The following is a 24,256-nucleotide window of genomic DNA, read 5'->3' on the forward strand; positions in this document are numbered from 1 at the left end:
GAGGCCTCCACAAAATTGATGTTTTCTTCCCCTTGGCTTGCAGTGAAACCCAGTTTCTGTTGCACGAAGGGAGGAACCTTGAGTTGTTTTTTTTGTGCTTTGTCAGCAAAACCCCTGATGTGTTCGTCCTTTCAGTACTTCATGGGAAATATTAAATACTGAAAGTTGTCATGCGTTCAAAGACAAATCTGTTTAGGTTAGTGAAGTGTTTGATTAAATCTTAGATGTGTGATATACATTTCCCCTAGGAATAGAAAACAAGAGTGAATAAAGGAATGGTGTGGCTCAGAGAGCAGCTTTCATTCAGCAGTCAAGATATGACATAGTGCATTGTTCTAGTACAGAACAAAGCACAGTTTGTCTTGTCTGACCTCTGAGAGGGAAGAGGGATCCCCTGCTGAACGCCTGTGTGGGTGGACCTCTGCTCCAGATGCACCCTGGACTCACCAGATGCACACACACGCACACACACACAGACACACAGTCATCACAGCAGGAAAGACCAGTGTTCCCTGTCAGCACAGGATGTGGCTTAATCAAATTGTATCAGCAGTAATACATGGAAACAAATCAGTCTGCAAAGTACCTCACTGACAAGATTATATTTGGCTGTGGAAACTGTATTCTTATGTGATGCACACTGTGCTGAAATGGCAGAATGTTTATTTATTTATCACTTTATCTTGTAGCGTTCATATTTTCTCACACTCTCTGTTGTCTGCATGCAGATGTGAGAAAAAGTCGTTGCTAAAATGTACATTTAAATTCCTCGTCTAAAATAAAGATCAGTCTTTATCTTCCAAAGTCAGAGTTTTATCCACATCTATGCTTAGGTGCAGCGCCAAAGTGTTGTTGAAGCAAACACCCAATGAATAGAGTCCTTAACCACTCTGCAGAGAAAGGTTTCAATAATAAACAGTGCAGTGGGAAAACATTCGGGGTTCAAAGCGCCCACTGCAGGGGTAGCAACAGTGAGATAGATTCCTCTCAGTGGGATTCAGATGCATGACTTGTGTGAGAGAGGAATCAGCTTAGTCTGTCTGTAACACAGTGTTCTGTTTAAATCACTGTGTAGTTTCAATAGCAACACTATAAAATAGTTTTCAATTTCAGAGCAGAAAAAAGAGAGAGCTTATGGCAAGGCTGTTCCCTCTGTTGTGTTTTCTATATATTGATCATTGCGGTGGGAGCCTAAATGGTTACCACCGTGTGAGAGAGCGCAGGTCAGAGCGAGCTTGATGTCGTTGAATGCAAGGCGAATAAACGCACACTCCTACGCAGAGCTGCCTCAGTCTAGCTCCTCCCCACAAATGCCTCATAACCGCACAAAATCCTGACATATATCAACAACTTAGTTTTCAAATTAGTTTTGTTGTAGTTTGCTTTTCTGGGTAAAAAGCACCTGTAGGGCTGCATTTGTCATAGTTTCCATGGACTCAGTGACTAAACAGCACTGCACAAATGCCATGAAAATTAAATTATTTGACTTTTTCTCTTCATTTTTAGTGTTTATTTACAAGAGGCTTGGATGGAGCAATAGTTTATTCAATATGACAATGAAAAATAAAATGAGTGTAGATAGCATCTGTCCTATTTGGGCAGCGATGTTGTGACAGCTTTAATAAAATGCTTTCACTTTCCTTGGTTTGATGGTAATTTACTGGTACCAGCTATACAATCTTCTTTTTTGGCAGTATAACATACATAACCAGAATGTGACATCTGTGTTAACAGTAGGATTTTAAAGCAGTTATGTAAACATAATAAACATCTAGCCATTTGTACTTAGATGTCAAATATGGTCCAAAAAATCTACCAAGAAGTCCAGAGTCTGGAAAAGTTTGAAATCAAAATGTGTTGGAAGATAGAACTTCTTATCCCAACAGAAATACCTGTGCCAGAAATCCATTTGGTCAAACATTATTATATTGACCTGCCTATCTGTTTTGTCTTGTTATTAACCCTGACATAGAGGAGAGGCGGTTCAAATCTATTCATCATAAGCCAGGGTTTACCAGTGTGGTGCTCAGTGCAACCACTCTGCTGCCAATATGATTTTTTTTTTAAAAGAAATGTTGTTATGTTGATAGTCCAAAATGATGTGTAAATACAGATTCTTTTGTGAAATTTTGTGAAAGCATTAACCACACCCCCTACCCACATACCTCAACAAATGTTTTCTTTTCTGTTTCCACAGGACCTCGTCAGAAAAGGTATTCCTCACCACTTTCGGGCAATAGTGTGGCAGCTGTTGTGCAATGCCCAGAACATGCCCATCAAGGATCAGTACTCAGAGCTCCTCAAGATGACATCACCCTGCGAGAAGCTGATTCGCAGAGACATTGCTCGCACTTACCCCGAGCACGAGTTTTTCAAGGAAAAGGACAGCTTGGGGCAGGAAGTGCTCTTCAATGTCATGAAGGTACATTTCCTTTTGTCTTGGAGGAACCTGTTTGTGTGCAGATGAACTGATAGTCTTGTGTATAGATAACAAAAGCTGGTCTTAAGCAATAGTTTCAAGATGAAAAAATGTCAGTTGAATTGAGTAAATCCACAGTTTAGCCTGAGAGAAACTTGTCCTCTTGACCATCAGTGACACTCATGTGAAGCTAATCTGTGTTATATCAGGCATACTCTCTGGTGGACCGTGAGGTCGGCTATTGTCAGGGAAGTGCGTTCATCGTAGGACTGCTACTCATGCAGGTAATCATGCCATTCACCACACATGCCCACAAACACACTGATTCACCAGCTTTCAGCAAATAGTTTGATAAGTATGATTAAATAACATGCAGATTTTGAGCACTGATGTATTCTGTTGTTTTCTAGATGCCAGAAGAGGAAGCATTCTGTGTGTTTGTGAAGCTGATGCAAGACTACAGATTACGGGAGCTCTTCAAACCCAGCATGGCTGAACTGGGACTTTGCATGTACCAGTTTGAATGCATGATCCAGGTAGACACCTCATACACACAGAACACATTGTCAAAATGTTGTTGTGTTCAGTAGTAATGGTGTGACTCTGTGTGATTTTTCTTGCCTTACAGGAGCAGCTCCCTGAGCTGCACATACATTTCCAGGCTCAGAGCTTTCACACCTCCATGTATGCCTCCTCTTGGTTCCTCACCATCTTTCTCACCTCCTTCCCTTTGCCTGTTGCTACAAGGATCTTTGATATCTTCATGTGTGAGGTCAGTTTAAAAGAATCGTGGCTGTTCTCGGGAACTATATCCTGCTTTAGATGAGAAACCGTTTTGACTTGCATACACAAAACTATCAAGACGTATCTTTTCCTATCAGTCTTTCTATTTACAGAGCTTGCATTGTACTCCTGTGTTCACACTCTAGAGCAAATACTCTCACAGCTACGACTTCAACTTGCACTTACTGAATGTCACTAATATGTGGCTTATAGTCATAGTGTCTAAAATGCAGATGTGAAACCTAAAAACAGGAAGAGTGAGTCTTTGCATAAATGCTGCGTGTTATCTTGTAGAAAACATCTAATGTTAACGCTTGTTGCTGTGAAGATAAAATGCAGGTTAAATTAACTGTTGAAGAAAGGTTATCCATGTGCACCACCTGTTGGAGAAAACAAATATTACAGTAAACTTTTAAAGGGATCATATTATGCTGATTTACAGGTTCGTAATTATAGAAATTCAGAATTAGAATGTTCAGAAAACACATAATTTTTCCAGAACTGTAGCTTAGCTGCAGCACCTCTTCTCGCTGTCTGTCTGAAATGCTCTATTTTAGCTCTCAGCTCTTTAAGCTCCACCCTGAAAAGCCATGTCTGCTCTGATTGGTCAGTTGGCCTCACAAAAGCAAAGTCATATTAGTTATGTACTGTATAGGCAGAGATGTAGTTCTATCAGAGGCAGCTCTAATCATAAAATAAAGGCGGACTGTGAGGCAGCTGCTCAGTCTTTGTTTTGGGGTCATACTAGCCAAATGTATTACATAGTGATGTAGATAAATAACAAAAGAAAAGCAGAAGCAAAGGTGGTCAAGGCACATAAGGAGCAGTATTTTCTGTGAGTGAGAGTAACTTACTTTGACATGACCCTTCTAATTTTGCAGAACATTAAAATGCATAAAAAAAGCTACAACACACTAAAGGAAAGTGGAGAAAACCACCAAAACATACAGTCTCTTTAATAGTTTCATCACTCTGTTGAGACACAATTGTAGCTGCTTTTTTTTGCTTTTTTTTTTTTTTTTTTTAATCCTCCGCCTCATTTAAAACACACCTCACAGCACTGTGATTTCTGGTGGTGTCGTTCTTCAGGGTCTGGAGATTGTTTTCCGTGTGGGGCTGGCCATCCTTCAGATGAACCAGGCTGAACTCATCCAGCTCGACATGGAGGGAATGTTACAGGTATATCACCATAGACTTAACATAGCTTCACTCATGCGGCTCAACTTTCTGGTACATTTTGCACTTTGCACCAGAAATCTGCCTCAAGGGAGGAACCTCCACCACACCCAGTTAATTGTTCCATGTGTCCTCCCGGTTCGTAACTGCAGACATGCTGACATGCTTTGAGGTCAGAGAAACACCTGACTAAAACAGCAGTGTGCATAGTTGTATGACATGTATCCTGTGTGTGTTTCAGCACTTTCAGAGGGTCATCCCACACCAGCTGGACAGTGGCCCAGATAAGGTCATCCAGGCTGCCTATCAAGTTAAATACAATGCCAAGAAGATGAAAAAGTAAGTAGAGCTGCCATTTCATAACCTACCAACTTCCTCCTACTTTTCTTTTGTTAGTTTTTTACATGACCCAGAAAATGCACACCTCATTCTGATTCTTTATTATTCATTGGCCAAGTTCCTTTGTTTTCTTTACAAGCAAACCTTTAAACTTTTCTCTAATTACTACATTGGTTTAGACCAGAGGTCGGCAACCCATGGAGCCGCATGTGGCTCCTTTATACCTCTGCTGCAGCGCCTTGTGGCTTTGGAAAATAAATGATGAGTAGTTCATTTAAATGTATTTTATTTTAGTTCATTAGTTTTTAAAATGTAATTCTAAATTTGAAGACTAGGAGGTCAGGAGTCTGGTCAGCAGTCCCAGCTGCAATCAGCAGGACAACCACTTACTTTGCTGCAGGTGGATGGTTTAAGTTCGGCTTTTTATTTCATAAATACGAAGATGACTCAAATAGACATTGAGTATTTTATTTGAACGTAACCTTCAACCCACCGTTTTTTGGGGTTTTTTTCTCCGAGTTCAAAATGTTTTTGTTGCATGCAGAAATAAAATTTAGTTTTCTCTGTAGCAGTTCATTGATTTCATGAATGCAATACACAGTAGTTTTTTATACATAGCATAAAGGTAAAACACGATATCTTCATTTTAGCTTTCAAAAAGGTTTTGTGGCTCCCAGTGTTTTCTTTTCCGTGGGAAACTGGTCCAAATGGCTCTTTGAGTGTTTAAGGTTGCTGACCCCTGGTCTAGACTAAACCTTCAGTCATGACTGCAATGAACTGAGATTTTAATTTTCTTGGTTTTGTTGAGCTTTTCAGATACATGAATTCTCTCATTAAGGCTGCTTTGTGTTGTCATTATCATGTTATTTTTAATTTCTATTGTTAGGAACATTTTCATAGCATAATTTAGATCTCAGTTGTCTTCCAGGAAAAAAAAAAAAAAGTTTGGTTTGGTACTATTTATGGAAAAAAAAATTATCTTCACTTAGTGAGGGACACTAATATTTTCATCTTTACTGATTCTCTGTGATATTTGTTCCAGGTTAGAGAAAGAATACACTACAATCAAAACAAAGGAGATGGAGGAACAGGTGGAGATAAAGGTGCGTGGACACAGTTTAAGGAAAAGTCCCAAAGACTCCAAAATGTGTGTATTTGTGTAATATGGTCTTGTAATTGCTTGTTTTGCAGAGGTTGAGGACAGAGAACAGGCTTCTGAAGCAGAGGATAGACACACTAGAGAAAGTAAGTGTTCCAGGTGCTCTGTCACCAGACAGACCAATCAGACACTGCTCCCTGCTCATCAACTTTACATTAACCCATGCGGCTGTGTTCACCCATTCATCATGCATCTCTCCTAATGATGGAGTCTTGTCTTTCACTAACTGGGCTGTGTTAGTTGAAAGTTGCTGGTTTCCATGATAAACCGTCGATGACTGGTGTGGTGAATGTTCTGATTGTGCATAAAGTCAGAAACATTGCTGGATTTTACGTCCGGTTGTCATGGTGACCGTCTCTGTGGCTCGAATACTTTCACGTATAGAACTTAAAAACTCACCCGACGCCTCTAACTGAAGCAGAAACGAGCCTGTTTGGAATGTGAACGAGGCCGCCTAATGCTTGAAGTCGATACAAAGCACTGCATGCCAGGTTGCACTGTTTGTATCATCCTGCATCGTGTTGTGCCTCTCTGAACGGGCACTACTGCTGCCAGGTAAAGGCACCATGCATGAGGTCTGCCATGGATAGTAAGGGTGTCCGCTTTGCTGTGTTTGCCTGCAGGGAGGAACACTGTGGTCTAAACGAGTCCGTTATTTAAAACCAGCTCGAGGCTGCTGCTCTCTGTCACATAACTCCCAGGGCCTTTTTTAACTCTTCACTAACTGAAACCATTGAAAAGCTGGAATGAACCACTTCAAAACCAAATGCTGCTGTTCAGTAAAACACGCACAGTTAAGCAACAAATTGTGATTACCCACTGCAAATTTTTATTTACACTGATTTTGTATTTGACCAATAGGTTTCCTCTGGCTTGATATTACATAAACAAGTGAAAAACAATAATAAGACTCTGTTTTAATGATGAATTATAACTATTCTCATGTTGATCCCATGTCAGTGCAACTTCTGTTCTAATCTCTACCGTGTTCAACTGCATTTTATTACAATAGAAATGTAAAGCATGTGATGTAGCAGTCACTCAGTTACTAGTCAGTTGCAAGTCATGTCTGGAACCAAAGGGTTTAGCGAGCCTGCTGTCCTTCACTGAGAGGAAACTGAAGGCCATAAAGCCATCTCCAAGTGTTTTCAGGTGTCAGTGGCTCAGTGCAAAGAATAATCAAAACGTACAAGAAGTTCCACAATGTGAAAAATGAAAGATGCGGCCAAAGCAGTCAAGAAATGGTCCGAAAGAAAATGATCAGTGTAACTCTAATGTTTTGAAGCCGCCCAGCCAGAGTTCAGACCTGAATCCCAATTAGAATCTGTGGAAAGAAGGATTAAAGACCGTTAGATGGTCACAAAGGAGGAGGGTTCCAAAATCAGACAGAGACACGCAAAAAGCTTGATAGTAATTATAAGAAATGTTTGATTGATGTGGCGACAAAAAAAGGTTTGCCATTTTGGACATTTATATTAAAAATGGAGGAAAAAACAACTTAGAAATAGTTCAAATGTATCATTAATTTCTATGAAAATTCAAGCCAGTAAAATCCTATCGGTCAAATACAAATTCACTATAAGTGAAAATATGGCGTGAGTATGAATAATGTGGCGCTCAACTGTTGCTCCTTAACACTGTTGCGAATCAGTCGTTGTAGCGTACTTCACTCTCTGCTTTAACTGGAGCCGTCTTGTGCTTTTTCCTGTCTGAAACCTGTCTGTGTTACCAGCACCGCCTCATTCTTCACTTTGTCACCAGCTTATTTGCACCTTTGTCACCACACCTGCATGCAATGTTCCTTTTCTTCCTCTAAATGTCACCGTCCAATCTGTAAATAGCCGTTTTGGAGGGAAAATGAACATTGCATTTCTTCTTTAAAACAATCAGTTGTTCTTTTGTGTGCTTTTAACTGTCCTCTGGATTGTCTCTCTCTCTGCTTTCTCTTGTTGATATTTCTGTTTTGTAGGAAAGTGCTTCCTTGGCAGATAGATTGATCCAGGTATATTCCTTATTTTCTCTTTACCCTTGTGACTTACGTTGCATCTTTCTTCTTCCTTCTCTCTATTTCTCTTTAGCATTGCATGCTCCTATTTAGCACAGTGAAGGACAGTAATAATGCAGAATCTCATTAATCAAGAACTAAACCAGATTACGGTAGCTGATTACATTATTTAATAAGTGCATGGAATACCACGCTGGAATGTTAAAGTAAGAAAATCACAGATCGTGCTGGAAAAGCTAAGGAATTATAATATCAATCACATGTTGCTAGTGTTAAAACAAGCATGTCCTTTTGAAAACCCAATCCCTCATCTTCTCTGATTTGCCCACCCATTCCGCTCTTTGGTTTAACTTCTTGTCGTGCTCACTCCACCCATCCTCGGTTGGTTATGTCCAAAGGGACAAGTGACTCGAGCTCAAGAGGCGGAGGAAAACTACCTGGTCAAGCGGGAGCTGGCCACGGTCAAACAGCAGAGCGAGGAGGCCAGTGCTCAGCTGGAGCAGGCCAAGAGCACCATCAGGCAGCTCCAGCAGCAGCCACAAGCGGTAAGGAGGGCCACAGAGTCCCTGGCTGACAGGTTGCACCGGCTCAGATCGTTTGAAGAGAGACTTTGAGACCGGGCTGTGTCCCAGATCTGTTTGTGATGTGCAGTGTTTACAACCTCAGGAGGACCATTTTAGGATTACGTGGTGGGCTACAATTGACACCTTGGCCGGTAAAAATGTGTTTGGACCAGAGTTTCGGATGTGTCATGGGTATTTGTCTTCTTACGCCCGGTAGGCATATTATTACCTAGCAACAAAACCCAAGCAGTGGCAGTGCAGGGCTTCTCTCACTTTGCACAACGGCTTTGGGTAATCATCTGTTTTTGCATGCATGAATTCAAATTGGGACACGGAGTACTGCACAGTTCTGTCGTCATTTACAGTCTCCTGCATTCTCTGAAATGCATTCATGAATTTATAAGCAGTTGTCTCACAGGCTGGCAGATTTCACACTTCGCCCCTTCTCCTTGCATATCTGTTGACCCAACATTCTTAATAATTGATGGTTGGATTCCAGATGATAATGTGCACGTGATACCTTGTTTTACATAATTTGCTATCTTGCTTTACAGTGAGTGCTCATTAATTACTTACGTGAAATTGAAAGGCATAGTGCTCGACGTCAGCTGAAATTAAGGTTCATTTCTTTGTAGTGGAGCGTGGACAGGCGTTGATATTATATGTGGAATTTGCCGAGACTGTGGGGCATCAATATTGGTTTGCAGTGAGCACACACAGGTATCTGCTGCCATGCTTCGCCGTGTCCACTCACTCACTGTGATGTTGGTTGTAGAAGGGACCCCCTCGGTTCTCTGAGGAGTCCGTCCTGCAGCTGGAGAGGGAGCTGGTGCAGGCCCGGCTGAAGGAGGCAGAGTCCCAGTGTGCTCTCAAGGAAATGCAAGACAAGATCCTTGATATGGAGAAGGTGAGTTGCCTAAGTCTTTGCCAGCACAGTCAGCCAGCATAGTATTCTTATGTGTAGTGATCGATTGGTTGAGTAAGCAAGGCAAGGCTGGTGTATTGGTATAGCACAGTTCACACAAAACTATATGAAGACAGATAAAATCAATCCACAAAACATAAAACACAATCAATAATTAATTACGATTAAAAACGAGTAGTTGGCCAGTTTAACAATTCTGTGTCTCATTTCTTGTCGGTAATTTCTTAGAGTGCAAATAGCAGACAAACAACAAAACAATGTCTGCATTATGTATCGGTCATCAGCTGCTTACATCTCTAAATATTGCCAGTGGGCACTGAAAACCCGTATCAGTGGACAGCTAGTCGTGATCTAGCTGCACCCCGTCACTCCTGTGAACTGGCTTTAAAAACCTACCTTTCTTACGCACCTTTTACAGAGAAACACATCGCTACCAGATGACACCAATGTGGCTCGACTGCAAGAGGAGCTGATCGGGGTGAAGCTGAGGGAAGCCGAGGCTCTGACTGGGCTGAAGGAACTGAGACAGCAGGTCAGAGATCTGGAGGAGCACTGGCAGGTGAGCTTCAATATTTCAGCAGGCAGGACTGTTGGACTGCATTTCAGGAACCTAATTGATAAATCATTCCTTTTGTTGACTGCTAGTGGCATTGAGTTCTGTATAGCGTACCTGACGAGATTTAAACTTGCGCAAAATGCTGACAAAACAGATGTTAAATAACGGAAAGTCAAAGTTGCAAAATTGCCTGAATCTTAAAGCGCTGGTTTACCAAAATAACTTTACATGACACATTCTGTGTGAACATTGATATTGATTACTTATGACATATTTTTGTAATTTCACAATACCTGAATGTCCTTTAAATCTTCATGTAAACCCTATTTAAATTATTTAATGTCTGTATGTCAAATCTATTCATTTGTAGTGCTGACTGTCTTGGCCAGGACGTTCCTATAAAGGAAATTCTAGATCTCAATGAGAGTGTTGCTGGTTAAACCCTCAGTTTTTGGATGTTTTCTACTCCAGTCACATTCCTACTTACTGTGGGATCATTTTCCTGTACCTCAATGGAAACAACGCAACCATGGCTAGACAGAGAGAAGTGAAAAACCTCAATGTAGTATGACATTTTCTCACGAACTGTAAAAGTAAAAAAAAAAAAAAAAAAACATTTATTTTACAAAAAATGGGAAAAACCTGGAATCAACATTTACAAGATACTTAGCCTGAATTTGTCATGCGACTGTGGCTTCACAGTCGAAATCCCAAACCAATTTTTTGGATTTCTCTTGTTTATTTTTGACAAATTTTTAAATGAGATGTAGAATAAAGTGGTCCTAATTAAACATCACAATTTTTAACTTATTGTTGGTTAATTTTCCTGACAAAACAGAAAATCATGACATGTTTAAGGACCATCACAAAGTTAAAAATCCAACGATTCTTCCTATTTTTACAGTTTCTGGCTCAGATAAATGGTGTAATTTTGGAAAACATTCAGATCTGCCAGCGGGCTTTTGGGTTCAGCGGGTTAAACCACAGTGGTTACAGTTCAAAGATGTATTTTTTTTATTGAGTGATGCTGAAGGAGACTGACTGTCACACCTCTCCTCAGCGTCACTTGGCACGCACTGCCGGCCGCTGGAAAGACAGTCCCAAGAAGAACGCGCTGAGCGAGCTGCAGGACGAGCTGATGAGCGTGAGACTGCGTGAGGCCGAGGCCCAGGCGGAGCTCCGAGAGACGAGGCAGAGGATGCTGGAGCTGGAAACACAGGTCAGTTATCATTCTAACAGCATGAACCTGCTCTTTCATTCTTTTGTCTGTCCCATAGTTTCAGGTTAGTGCCTGGTATGTTCAATTGTTCAGTTAATCTTAGTAAATTAAAGGGATTCTATAGTGTGGACACATTAGTCAGTAGGGTGGATCTACGTATGAGTAATAAACAGTAGTTGAGCTGTCTGCCTGTATTGTCACATAGCTGCCTTTAGAGGGCAGCAGTCATCTGTTTTATGCAACTCAGAAACTTCAGTAGAAAGCAGTGTGGGCAGTCTCACCACCCTGATTTTGTCAGTGTCTTTTGGATTAAATCAATCATTCACTGAAGTAAAAATAATACATATTTTTAACATGATGTCAAACTTGTGCTCATTCAGAATCAGATCCACAGTAACCAACTGCGACGGGCGGAGCAGGAGGGCCGCTGCCTCCAGGAGCGCGTGCAAACACTGACGACGCAAAATAAAGATGTGCATGTGCAGCTGCAGGAGATCAAGAGGAGACAAGCTGAGATGGAATGCAAGGTACAACCTCTGCAACGCTGAGCACTGCGACTGCAGGGAAAAACCATATAGCTCTGTTGTGGCATATTCTGTGAAGTAAAACCCAGAATTTTTTTTTTTTTTTTTAAATAAAAAAAATGACAACTCCGAGTTTAGGTTAACATGTCAGGTTGGAGATTTGGACTCCTGAGTTGTTCTCTGACTTGTTTCCTGCAGAGTAAAGAGGAGGTGATGGCAGTGCGGCTGAGGGAAGCTGACAACATTGCTGCTATGGCTGAACTCCAGCAACAGATCTCAGAGCTTGAGATTCAGGTGAAGTCCAGATTCACACTCCCTCAACTCCCACACAGACCTTATAACAGCCGTAGAGGAAAAAGTCCCATACAAGGATGTATCGTATAGTGACAAAACTGAGCTACGTTCTTTTCATTTCATTTTCTGAGGAAGAGGATTCAGTCGGCCAGCATGTTTCTCAGGTAACATCTTACAATTAGCTTCTACGCAGACTTGGTTCTCTGCCAAAGTTTCAGTCAGATTTCTGTATATGCGGCTGCTTTTACTGATTTGAAATAGGCCGTGCCCTGATGGGAAAAAGATGTCATGCATTTCCTCTTACCAATCAGTACTTTGCAGATATAATAATCACAATCTAATCACAGTTGATGTATTGTTTGCGTACGTTGCCAAGGAGACACCAGTGTTGATCAAGTCTGGTTAAACCGCACCCTCCTCCAGTCCCGGGGAAGCACACTGGCTGACAGTTTTACTGTTTTTGCTGACTTTAGTCATGAATATGCAACACTTGTTTCAGTACATAACTGAAATGTAAATGCAAATCGGTGATTTCCTACAGGTAGGATGTCTGCTGCTCTATGAAGAATCAAATCATTGTGTTTGATAGCTGGAAATAACTTGTCTGTTTTTGTGCAAACACTTCATATAAAAGCAGTTGAACAAAACTGACTCCCGGTGTGAACGAGTCTTAACAGGCAGCACAGAAAGCAGCAGTGTTTATCCCCAAACAAATGTAACATGCTACACAACAACAGGGGTGACTAAAACAAATACTGGCTGGTTCTTGCAGCGCCAACACTCGCAGTGCTGAACACAGGCAGCGATCTAGAAACCAATCTGGATTGGGTTTAGGCTTGTTTGTGGGCTCAACACTTTTCACACAACACTTTTCATATGAGTAGAGCCGGTTGATGAAACGGGTGTGTGGCAGCCGGCAGATACTGTTGTTGCGTGTAAACAAGCTGTAGAGGATGGATGTGAAACCATCATGTGATGTTAAATGGAGCGGCATGTAAATTTGTGGGAAGATGCCATTGTTGTGATGAAATGATTTTAAACACTGGCAGCCTTCTTTGTGTTTTAAGGATCAGATTCAACTCAGCTGAGATTTCTTGAAGATCCTGCAAACCTGTTTGCTTGGCTGTAAATTGTGGTAACTGGTGCATTTACATTATTCCAAGTCTATTAATATCGTATGTCGACAGCTCTGGTCTTCTTTTACTTTACATCGCCTTTTTTGGAATAAATGGACATGTGAACTTTTTTAGACTTTTTTTGGTCTCGTTACAAATGAGTAAGCGTCTGACACTGTCCTCCTGGCACTGAAACCACATACATGCTCGTGACGTGTTAACATTTTAGAATTATTCATGGTTTGTTGTAACTTGCAAGTCAGCTACTTCCAGTGAGTTTATTGACTCATCAGCACCAATGAGGAGAAAAAAAAACTCTGCAAACTGATCATCAGTTTGCTTTATGCTATCAATTTTAATATCCCTACCTAATGTTGGATACAGGCACTAGAATGATCAACAGCGTCTGCAGCACCGGATGCTAGCGTGATTTTTGTAATCATCTAGATTTTAAGTGATGAATATTAAACATGAGTCACATTTCCAAATAATCTGGCCTGGACATCAATTAGGACCAAGATCTCAGACTAGATCTCTCCTGTGTGGTAAAAACAAGGTGACTCAGTCTGAAACTCTTCTGGACAGACGTAAGTTACTTCGAATGAAAACAGAATGCAATTTTCTGAAGGAGGTGTATCAAATCTCTAAGAATGAAGTATGCCTGTCATTTTTTTCCCCTGTAGTTAAAGATCAAATAATTTCTCTTTCGTGTCTACAGTTGTGTCTTTGTGCCACATGATGTTAGCTGCAGCAGCGACCGACTCCTGTGGTGCATGTTTGGCTTCGTCAGTAGCTGAATAACGTCTGGTTTTGTTGCTCCATGGCTATTCCTGACTGAACCTTTCTGTGTGCTGGCATTGAAGGGGTTTCCTCAGTTTACGTTAATCTAATAATTGTTGACCACAGGTGCACAAGTTTCAAACAGGCTTCTAAGAACTTGCTTGAACAAGGTTTTCGATGCTCAGCATCTTCTACGAGTTGAATGTGAAGGATCTTACAAATAGGTGTACGTTTTTTTTCCCTTCCGCTTAACTTCAGCGCTTTTGGCCAAAGATTCACTCGAACTTATGTCTGTCTACAGGAATTGTTTTAGAACCACTCAGGCTTTGCTCTGCTTTGACCTCAGACGTTTTATTTTGTGATGAGGCGCAGAGGAGGTAACTCTTCCACATAGACCTGTTTGTGCCTCAGTGCTGTGCAGCGGAATGATGCACACGCTCTCGTTTGTGAGACAAACCCTCCTTTTAGTCGTGTGGGGGTTGTGCTTTGCATTCCTGCCTAGTTTAATGTAAAAGTTTCCTTTAACTGCCATTTCTTAAATGACGTTGCAGACGGTGGAAAATGCAAGCTGGAAGCACTATGACATTTTTTTTTTTAACCCTCCTGTGCCGTTCACGTCAGTTAGCGTCATTTTCAGATCTACAGTAAGTGGAGGTGTGTCTGTCACCTGATTAACAAACCTTAAGGAGTTAATGAAGTTCTGTTTTTCTTCTAATTTTAATGGAAAAAAAAAAAACGTTTGCGTCAACATTTTTGAAAAAGGCTCATTTTAATGTGTGTTTTCTACAGGGGGTTGTATTTACTTTTTAATTCGCAATCAGCAAAATTGTTAATCACTTTAAATGTCCTTACATCAGCCTAAAACCAAATTATACTGGGTTCTAAACCATTTTTACTGCTCATATACTTGCCGTAAATGTTACTAAACTTCTAAACTTAGAATAATTTGCTGTAAATATCAGCTTTTTGAATGCTGTAGTAGATGTAAAACGCAGAACTTTGCTCATCTGGTAACAGATATGGAAACAGTATAGTGCTGTTGTAAATTTATTCCTGAGTTTAAGGTGTTTCAGATAGTTTAAGCTGCAGTCTCAAGCTATTTATAAGTATGAGTCCTACGAAAACCTCCCCCTCTTCCCCTTGACAGGCACACAATCACACAGTGTGGTCTGAGGTTTGGTTACTAAGTGATAGAGCAAAAACATGCGAAAGAAAAAAAAGTTACCGCTACTGCCTTCGCGCTTTGTAGAATCTGCATATTGAACTCAGAGTATGTCAGTAACATGTAGATTTACACTGTGCTTTCCCCCTTTTTTTTTCAGTGTCGGCGTTAATGTCGCACTCTGAAAAGGTTTTTGCTTTTTCTTTTTCTTTTTAGGAGCAAGAAATTAAATCACTGTCAGTTTTGGGTTTTTGGTCTGTGGTTTGGTTGCCTGCTGTACAACTTGTGGGTAAAAAATTTGTTTCAAATGTAAAACAAATGTTAAAAAAAAAAAAAAAATCAGTTTCTTGACTTCCTCATCAGAGATGGTGACGCATGTCGGTGACAGCGTGCAGTTCTGGTTTCATGTGTAACATCAGAGTGGTATCAGATTAACTCTGACTCTCGACTCTTAATGTCGACGTAGGATCCGTCACTTTGAACACGATGCTCTTCAGCAGGGGTTGCTATCTGTAATTTCAACCTGTAGTAGATGCGAAAAAGTAAAGTGAATGAGGCAAAAGTTGACACACGTGAAAGGTGTTTTTGTGATTCTGTGTGTGAGTCTGCATCAACTAAAGTCAGGGGAGGTGTTATCTTGGGGCTCTGTGTGATGTTTATGTCAAATCACCAGCGTTGGTGCTTAAATGTGAACGTTCCAGCATTGTCCCATGTACAGAGACAGCTGTTTACCATGCATATGTTTGAGTGAGAGATGGTAATGTTTGGTAATTAATTAATTGCTGGGATTACATTTATATTAACTTATAAGGCAAAACATAAGGGGCACACAGTTTTGCGGTTTCCTACTCTGATATATTTGTCGATGTTGTAAACCTAACAAATACTTAAGTTAATCGATTGTGTTTTTGTTTTGTTTTTTTAACAAGGCCGACTATCAGTTTATGAGACTGTACACATTTGCATCCAGAGTAAACAGAGCCTGAAAGCAACATAGCAATGCTGTGTTAACTATCACCCAGAAAATCCTGCAGTCCTGATAAACATGCAAAATATTGCTAACAGGCACTAAGAAACGATGGAAAACACTGCCAATGAAAGTAAGATGTCTAGAAAGGTTTATGTGTAGGACTTTTTCACTATCGCATTCGTACTTTGCTTCATGCCACAGCTCCACAGGCTGATAGGAAGTGGTTTCTCATCTTGAAGCAGAAACTCTACCAAAGGTGACATGCATGGTTTATTTTGAGGTTTCTATGCGATGCTCAGAGATTTATACTAAATACTTTATCCTGTAAAAACACATTGATGTTTACTCTGTATATGACGCACTATTGTGGGAAATGAATCAGTATCGTCGCTCTGATGAGTGACTCTGTTCAACAGTGTACGATGTTGTCATGGCATCGGTTCTTTACTGAGAGGCAGATAAATGGTAAACGTGGGCCATAGTAAAAGTGCAACTTTTAACTTTAACATTTTCACACAACAGCTGTGAAGTTTCACACATCTTCATAAAGGTCTTTGCAGACTCAGTAACCTGTACGTCACTGCCACAGGTGTGAAAATGATCTACTTCATTTCATAGGAACACCTTTTATGAGCTGGGGTTTTTTTTTCCACTTACTCAGGTTATCAGATTTTAATAATTAAAGAATAGTCTAGTGTTGAAAGAGAAAGTCCTCCGCCCTCTCCCTTCTATTAGCTCCACGTCAGAACTAAACGAGTCAACAGTTTGGGGACATTAAAGGACGATTCTGAGAGACGTTTGGCGTCCTCAGCCACAGCCTGACACCTGGTGATGCACCCAGCTGAACACGAGGAAGTCTTATTAACTGCCTGCTCTTATCGTTGCAGTGTTTTGGAGCAGCAAAACCTCAAAAACAACAGATTTCTGGATTCTCACTTGTTTAGACCTCTCCTTGTGAAAAAAAAAAAAAAGAAGCCCACAGGGACCCGCCAAATTCAACCACAGGAATCAAAACTCGATCTGTATTTCAGTGTGTCGGTGAAAACTTGGTGTCACCTCTTTACCACCACACTCCACCCCGTGCTGTGCTGCAGCCTGTGTTTTGAACTCCTCTGTGCGCCTTCACTGGTCTCTCTGTGAACGTGGCCGGTTCAAGGTTGAAGTTTATAAAAGAATACGTGTTTGTCTGCGATGCCTGCAGATGTCCTCACTGAGGAAGGTAAACATCACATTTAACTGTTAGAGCTGAAAACCAGCCTCATCCCCAGGGCCCCTGGAGGAAATCAAGCACAAATGACACTGTTTTGTGTTTCCCCAGACATCTGTCACTTCGGTCATCCGCCGCACATGCAGGCCTTCGTGAGGCTGCTTTTTTAACGTTGAGGCGTTAAAACCTGCTGCTGTTTGTTCTGCCTGTAGAGGTTTTCATAAACACAACAAAACTTGTGGTTGCAATTTCCAAACACTTTGTGAACACCAAACATCTGCTGGCAGGTTTGGAAGGCATGTTATCATTAAAAATAAAAAATAAAAAAATCCTCAAAATTACAGTATTTGTCAGAGCTAGAAACTGTACTGACAGAATCGTTGGATTTTAAATGATCTGACAACCCTAGAACGCATCATGTGTGATGTGAAATTTCACAAATTTAAGCTTAAAATCATAATATTTCACCAAAATCGCTTTATTCTACTTATCTTATTAAAGAAATTTAAGATTATAAAAATAAATACTTTGCACCAGAGCAATTATAAAGAAAAAAAAATAATTCAAACATTCTGCTTCAGTTACTGCAACAGTCACAAGACAAAAGTCTGAAACTTGTCGCTGAACTACAGGCTGTGTTTACACAAAGCAGAGAGAAGACAACAAATTAAAAATATACTTAGTAAAATATCTATAATAATATCAGCAACACTTGTTCGCACTTGGGGAAGTTATGTAAATGTGGTACATGTTGAATCCATTTTTTGGGGGGTGTTTGTTTTGTAAATTATAATTAAAAAAGTGACTTTTCTCTTTTCTGAGTTATAGCATCATACTTGTGTCATACTGAGATATTTTTGAGTTCTCTCTGCTTCTAACTCTGCTTGTGTTGTTTCCATAGAGATGCAGGACTTCATATTTACAAAAAAAACTGAGCACGCAGTCAGTAAATATGTGACCGCAACCCCCCCCAAAAAAACTGTTGAAACTGCTGGGAGTTCAGAGGGTCTACAGATAGTTTACGTGATGCTAAAATAGCTTATTTGTACCGCTTGGTGTTGCAGCTGTTTCAAAGTCACGTCTCTTTCCTCAACAGAAAGAAGAAGGAAAGGTCCAAGGCCAGCTGAACCACACAGATTCGAGTCAGTACATCCGCGACCTCAAAGATCAGATAGCAGAGTTGAAACATGAGGTGAGACTCATAGAAACACTGACAGGTCCTTCTTTAATCACACTACCTTGTTTTGCACGCTTACAGCTTCCAAATTTGTTGTTGCCGACTCTTTGATCGAGCATTTTACAAGATTTCACAACATTCCCTCAGATATGGTTTTACTTTGAGGCCAACAGATTAGTAGAAGTGTTAGCTACACCCAGAGACTTCCTGTGTGGAGCTGCACACCTCTTGCAGATACCTTGACAAACACACCGTACAGATGTTCAAAGAGGAGCGCTCACCACAGCACATAGCCAAGATGCAAAGATGGACGTACGCTCAAAGTTCAAAATTAGAATAAAATGTCACCAGAGATGAATCTAAGCCATGTCAGAGAAGTGAAAGCGTTTCCTCTTGGTGTCACGACCTGAAACGTTCACCTTTACCCTCAGTTCAGCCTCATCCTGCTTGTTGACCAGCGTCACGTGTTGGAAACAAACGGCAGTGCAGAGAATCACCTTGCCTTGTGGTCATCTTTGAGCTTTAGCAGCGGCCTCCTATGAATCATGTTTACTAAAGCGTCTGTGGTGAGCAAACCTGAAATTAGATTGGCTCAGTAAACAAAGCCCACCATCCTCCTCCTCAAAATTTCAACCAAAACCTGCATCATGTTGCTGGAAATTTTGACTGCAGCCAGTCACATGTTGATTAGATCACAATTTCCTTTTTGCATGTCAACAACAGGAAGGCAGGCTGGTTTAGACAGGTGCAGGTAAATGTTGGCTTGTTTCTGTTGATGTGTTTTCTGTGCTCTGAACCTGCCTCTGAACGCATCTTTTTCTACATGTCTGTCTGCTGCATGGCAGGCCGACCCAGGTGAGTCGTTCCTGATGTGCCATGATACCTCCAGTGTTTCAAACCTGACCTTTTGTTGACCCTCACTTACTGGCTGTGTACCCCCACCCAGGCCCACTTTGGGCTCGTTTAAGTCACAGTGTCTGAGACGGTTCGACTACTTCCATAGAAAAGCTCAGGGAAGCAGCGCTAGGTGGAGAAGTTAAGCTGACGCAAACTGGTCAAAGCAACTAGTTAAGCTGAAACTGGCTGCCAGAAAATACTTGAAACAAAGTGGGAGTCTTGTCGTCTGGTTTGCTAAATTTTGTTTTTGATTGTGGTCGGATTGACCTCGCTGCTCCCTCCTGTGGCTGGTGGAGCAAAAAAGCATAATTGAAATGGCACAAACAAACAAAAAAAAAAAACTAAGCAGCTACAGTTGTGTTTTACCCCATCAGACATGTCAGGGTGGTGCAACAGCAAAGTAGACGTAGAAAAAACATAAAGGTGTGATTCACGTTTTATCCAAAGTGTTCTGCTTCTTTTCAGAGAACAGACCTGGGCTACATTCACACATACGTTTTCATTTTAAAACAGCATTTTAACAGTACGGGTATCATCCAGCAAACTGTAGAGCATTTGTAATTCAGAAACAAAAAACAAAAATGAAAATGGAATTTGCAAATAACTAAATTTAAGATTTTTTCAAGATAAGTTTTCACGATTTTCTTTTGGAAGCCAAATGGTTTGTTTTATGTTGTAACTCTTAAACTACTCTTTAACTCTTACCCAGACCCTGAAGTCCATCTCTCGTCATTGATTTAACCCTTGAAAACATTTCCTTTGTCTCAAAATTACACATTTAAAAGTGTCTGCCATGAAAATAATCTCTTAATGACTTAAAGGGGCTGAGATGTAACGACCCCGTTGCTTCCTTCTTGCCTCTTTCCAACCATACAGACAAGCACTTTAGCTCAGTTTTAGAAATGTTATCTTTGCATACCGACATCCCTGAAAATGTATATCATGCGAGCATTTGAGCATTAAGTGCTGTTGTTCACACGAAGCAGGGGGCTGTTGTTTGTGTTTGGCTGCTTATGGAGGAAGAACAGCAGCGATTAAAAGGAAGAGCAGAGACAACAAGGTGAGCAACACCTGGAAGTTACATAGACTGCATAAAAGATGGACGTAGCAACCGGCCCTGAAAAATGAAGCCAACTCGGAAGTGTGAAAAACCTGCAGGATCACTACGTCCGCTAGCTGCTGGCTCCAAAAGGCTCCCATAGAAATGAATTGGAAAAGAAGTGGTCACAGATCACAAAATACTGCATTCCTCCAGCTCAGGATGTTTTTTTTTTATTAGTTTTCATGGTCAAGTCCAGAGATCAGGTGGCCAATCTGAAAATAAATCAATACTGAATCAGAAGGCGGTAAATGTGGGCGGGCAGAGAGGGCCCGCCTCTCAATCCGTCTGACCAATCGCTGCTCCTATGGCTCCGCCCCCCTCTGACGATTTTTGCATCACTGGCTCCAAAAATCCAAGATGTCAACCAGGAAGTAGCAAAACCCTGGCTTCATTTTCTCAGTGCGGAAACCAACGGGTGACGTCACGGTCGCGACTTCCATCTTTTATACAGTGTATGGGAAGTCATGATCCTTGTTCAGCTAAACACAACCATGCAGTTTTTTAAATAAACGAGGTAAGCAGCGTTTCCAAAAGCCTACGTTTTAGGGCCCTGAAACGTCTGAGTAGTGTAAATGCTACTCATTTGCGACATTTTAAAGTGAAAACATGTTTGTGTGGATGCAGCCTCAGGTCTAAGGTGCTCATCTAGCAAATATTAATGAGGCTTTCACCTGTTTTTACAGTTGCTACATGTAGTGATAGCACATTTAGATTTCACTGTACCACTGTGCAGTGACAATAAAGAAATGAATTTCGTTCACCTTCGTAAACCTGATAGACAACCACTTTCCCACCAGAGGAACCGTCTCCCACACAGTCTGACATGGAGCCACCTGTCTGGTTTCAGCATCAGCTCTGAACCACAACCATACTGCACACCCACTGTTGAGCATTCACACTGGAAAGGTAACCACAGATGGCAGTATACACACCAAATTATGAGTTTGCATGCACAATCCACATTGGAGAGAGAGAGAGCACAAACTAACTAGGAAGCTCAGAAAACTAAATAGTACTGAAACTTTGCAGAACCGTTTTGTTTTCTCTTTCAGTTTCATCCCAGATTCACAGTGTGTTTGTATTTCCTGTGAACAACGGTGCATTTTATTGATCTTACATGTAGGAAGCATTAAACTAGGTACTGTGGGTGTGCAGTATGGAACAGACTGGCATCTTATTCCAGTGTTCCTTCATGTGTTCTGGTTGAATTGCTGCCTGCATGTTACATCTGTGGAAGACGTCTCCTGATGTTTGTGCCAGTGATGCTGATAAAACATTGTTGCCTGCTGCAGACAGTTGGTTCACATCATGTTTGTTTGTCTTTGTTTTCACTCCTCGATGTTACTCGTGTTGGGCGGTTGTCTGTATTTCTAGTATTTTAATGTATCTTTAGCAGAGATCGCAGATCCAGGAGGCGGCACAGCGAGCTTCAGACTTTCTGTCTCCGCTCATTTTACATGTGAACATAGCCGACGTCAGAGCACGGCTGCTGCCATTAGCCTGCGTTCTCACTCAATCTATCGGGCAGCATTAAAAGCATAAAATAATTTTAATGTCAAAGTCAGTTTACAGTTATATGGAATTCAGGCCTGAGTTGGAGCCGTTCAGGTGTTTTCAGGTTTTTGGCGTCTTACTGTTGATATTTTTCGGACCTTTAATCAGGACTATTCTTATAAGGATGCTTAGAGTTTGGTGCTGACGTCATCAGTTGTCCTCCCTCTAAATCATCCTCTAGGTGTTCGCTACAGAAGCAGCACTGTATTAATGTTCTCCATGTCCACGCAGACAGGACATGTGATCTTAATGAACAAACATAATTTGCATTTTCTCTTTTTAAATTTGCCACATTTAGAAAGTTTGCTTCCAGTTTACCCAGCACTTTGTTCTGTAGTACTTTGAAAAAAAACAGCAACAACAATCAACCAACCATAATGTTTTAACCTTCATCTGACTGTCACTCACCACAAACCTACAAGTTCCATACGTGTGCTAGTTTCATCTTCTGCTGCAGGATTAAACAGTTTGTGCTGCTCCTAACTCTCACTGCTCACTTTCACAGATTTGCTGCTTAAAAGGGCAGAGGGCCTTGGCCGGCCAGCCCACCTTTGATGGGATACACATCGTCAATCACTACGGTGGGGATGATGAGTCTTACCAGTCTTCAGACGAAGACGGAGTCAAGGACTCGACCCTCCAGGTCCCCCAGCAGAGGAGTGGCGGCCGAATCCGACTGCGTCCCAACCTGGCGGACACCGACAGCGATGAGGAGGAGGAGGAGGAGGAAGAGGAGGACGGGGAGGCCCTGCGGCTCTCTGTGCCTCAGAGCAGCAGCCACAAGTCCACCACCGTGTGACCAGCAGCAGCCGGCCGCCACCGTCCAGACAGAGGCGCCCACCGAGGACGAGCCGGGCGTCTGCAGCAGCCATTTCAGAGGAGAGGTCTGGATCTGGAGCTCTGTGCTTCAGAGAGGAAATGCATCATCATTTCATATCACGAGAATCACACTTAAGGATTTAGTTTTCTTTGTTTACCTCTATTTTGTAGATTTTTTTGTTGTTTTTTTTTTGTTTTTGTTTTTGCCTTGGGGGCAGCAAACGGTTGTCTGTCTGAGCAGCGCTGACAGAAGCCAGCCTGCACCTGAGCAGAGAATGAAACGTGGAGCGTATCAAACTATCCTGGACCCCAGACAGAAGGTGGCGTCTGTCTGTCCTCCTGTAGGTACAACACAGAGACAGAGACTGTGCAATAAAACATTTTATGCTACATTACACACTTCATCCAACGCGTTTTTATATTTTTAAAGCATTTTATAAATGAACATCAGAAACGTATTGATGCCGTTACTACTAAGTGTCTGACCTGCAGAGGCAGAACCGTGTGAGTGTGTTTCACTGTGTGTGTATCTATTGTGTTGATGAGCTTGGTCAGAGCCTGGTATCAAAGCCGCTTCTATCAGCCAGCGACCGCCTTAAGCACGTGTCGCACAAGGTCAGTGTGACATCTGCACACATGTACATATGTAAATGTGTATGATGTTGGTTTTTCTGCAGTTCATTTTGAACTTGAACATATGTATCTATTGCATATCTGATGTTTAGAATATATTGTACAATTGAGAAAAAGGGACATATAACTTAGTTTATTAATGACAAATCCTGCTTTTGAGACGAATAAGGCGAATTCCTGTTAGGAGAGTCTCCGTTCATTAGAAGCCTTCAGCTCGCCGTCTTTAGAGCAGTTAACATGAATAATAAGCGCAGAGAGGGGACAGATTTATCACTTAGCTACTGTTGCAGCCAGTTCTCTGAAAGCATCCTGACTGTCTTTCACGATGACAAGAAGGCAGAGAGTCAACTGAGCACACACTCTTGCTGATGAGTCAAACATGAGTAATGTCTATCATATGTTCTGTGTGTAACAAACTTGAACCGAGGACAGTCCGAGGGAACGTCAACTGGGAGACGAAGCTGAGATAACATATAACACAATCTGGAGATGAATCAGGAGTCGCCGAGTGTTACCAAAGCAAGCACTATGTTCTGTGTTGTGCTCGTCCACAAGCCAGTTCCACTCCATTTCATGCGCAACGACCTGGAACTGAATTTCTCTGAATGTCCGTATTGAACACTAACACTGAAGTGAACGCAGGAGACGCGAGATCCCGCCTTGGAGCTGAGGAGGAGGATGAGAGTCTCTCTGATGAAGACACCCTGTGTTGTTTAAGGGGAGAGGAACACGTTATGGCACTTTTTTTTTTTGGAGTCTGCAGTGCAGTAAGGACACACATGGCAACACTATGGAGCACACTCTGGAAACTAAATGAGATTGTTGTGCGTGTGTGTGAGTGTGTGATGAGTTCACAATAAAATGTTTGATAAACTCTT

At 41.5% G+C, this 24,256-nt stretch overlaps 1 protein-coding gene across 3 annotated transcripts in view; it reads left to right on the forward strand.

Moving 5' to 3' along the window:
• The window catches only part of evi5b (ecotropic viral integration site 5b), a 41,628-nt gene extending 17,372 nt beyond the window's left edge, over window positions 1–24,256 (forward strand). The window contains exons 4-20 of one of the 3 annotated variants that reach the window (XM_008297131.1): window positions 2,198–2,422; window positions 2,629–2,703; window positions 2,830–2,955; window positions 3,048–3,191; window positions 4,292–4,381; window positions 4,620–4,717; window positions 5,760–5,820; window positions 5,909–5,962; window positions 7,846–7,878; window positions 8,280–8,426; window positions 9,220–9,351; window positions 9,788–9,928; window positions 10,986–11,144; window positions 11,525–11,671; window positions 11,867–11,962; window positions 18,293–18,388; window positions 22,432–24,256. In XM_008297131.1, coding sequence (XP_008295353.1) covers window positions 2,198–2,422; window positions 2,629–2,703; window positions 2,830–2,955; window positions 3,048–3,191; window positions 4,292–4,381; window positions 4,620–4,717; window positions 5,760–5,820; window positions 5,909–5,962; window positions 7,846–7,878; window positions 8,280–8,426; window positions 9,220–9,351; window positions 9,788–9,928; window positions 10,986–11,144; window positions 11,525–11,671; window positions 11,867–11,962; window positions 18,293–18,388; window positions 22,432–22,725 — 2,118 coding nt within the window. In that variant the 3' untranslated portion in view covers window positions 22,726–24,256. The remainder of the gene's footprint in view (window positions 1–2,197; window positions 2,423–2,628; window positions 2,704–2,829; window positions 2,956–3,047; window positions 3,192–4,291; window positions 4,382–4,619; window positions 4,718–5,759; window positions 5,821–5,908; window positions 5,963–7,845; window positions 7,879–8,279; window positions 8,427–9,219; window positions 9,352–9,787; window positions 9,929–10,985; window positions 11,145–11,524; window positions 11,672–11,866; window positions 11,963–18,292; window positions 18,389–22,431) is intronic. The other 2 variants (XM_008297139.1, XM_008297147.1) reach the window with 2 other exon arrangements.

The sequence above is a fragment of the Stegastes partitus genome, unplaced genomic scaffold (assembly GCF_000690725.1).
Source record: "Stegastes partitus isolate 25-593 unplaced genomic scaffold, Stegastes_partitus-1.0.2 Scaffold25, whole genome shotgun sequence".
NCBI lineage: Eukaryota > Metazoa > Chordata > Actinopteri > Pomacentridae > Stegastes > Stegastes partitus.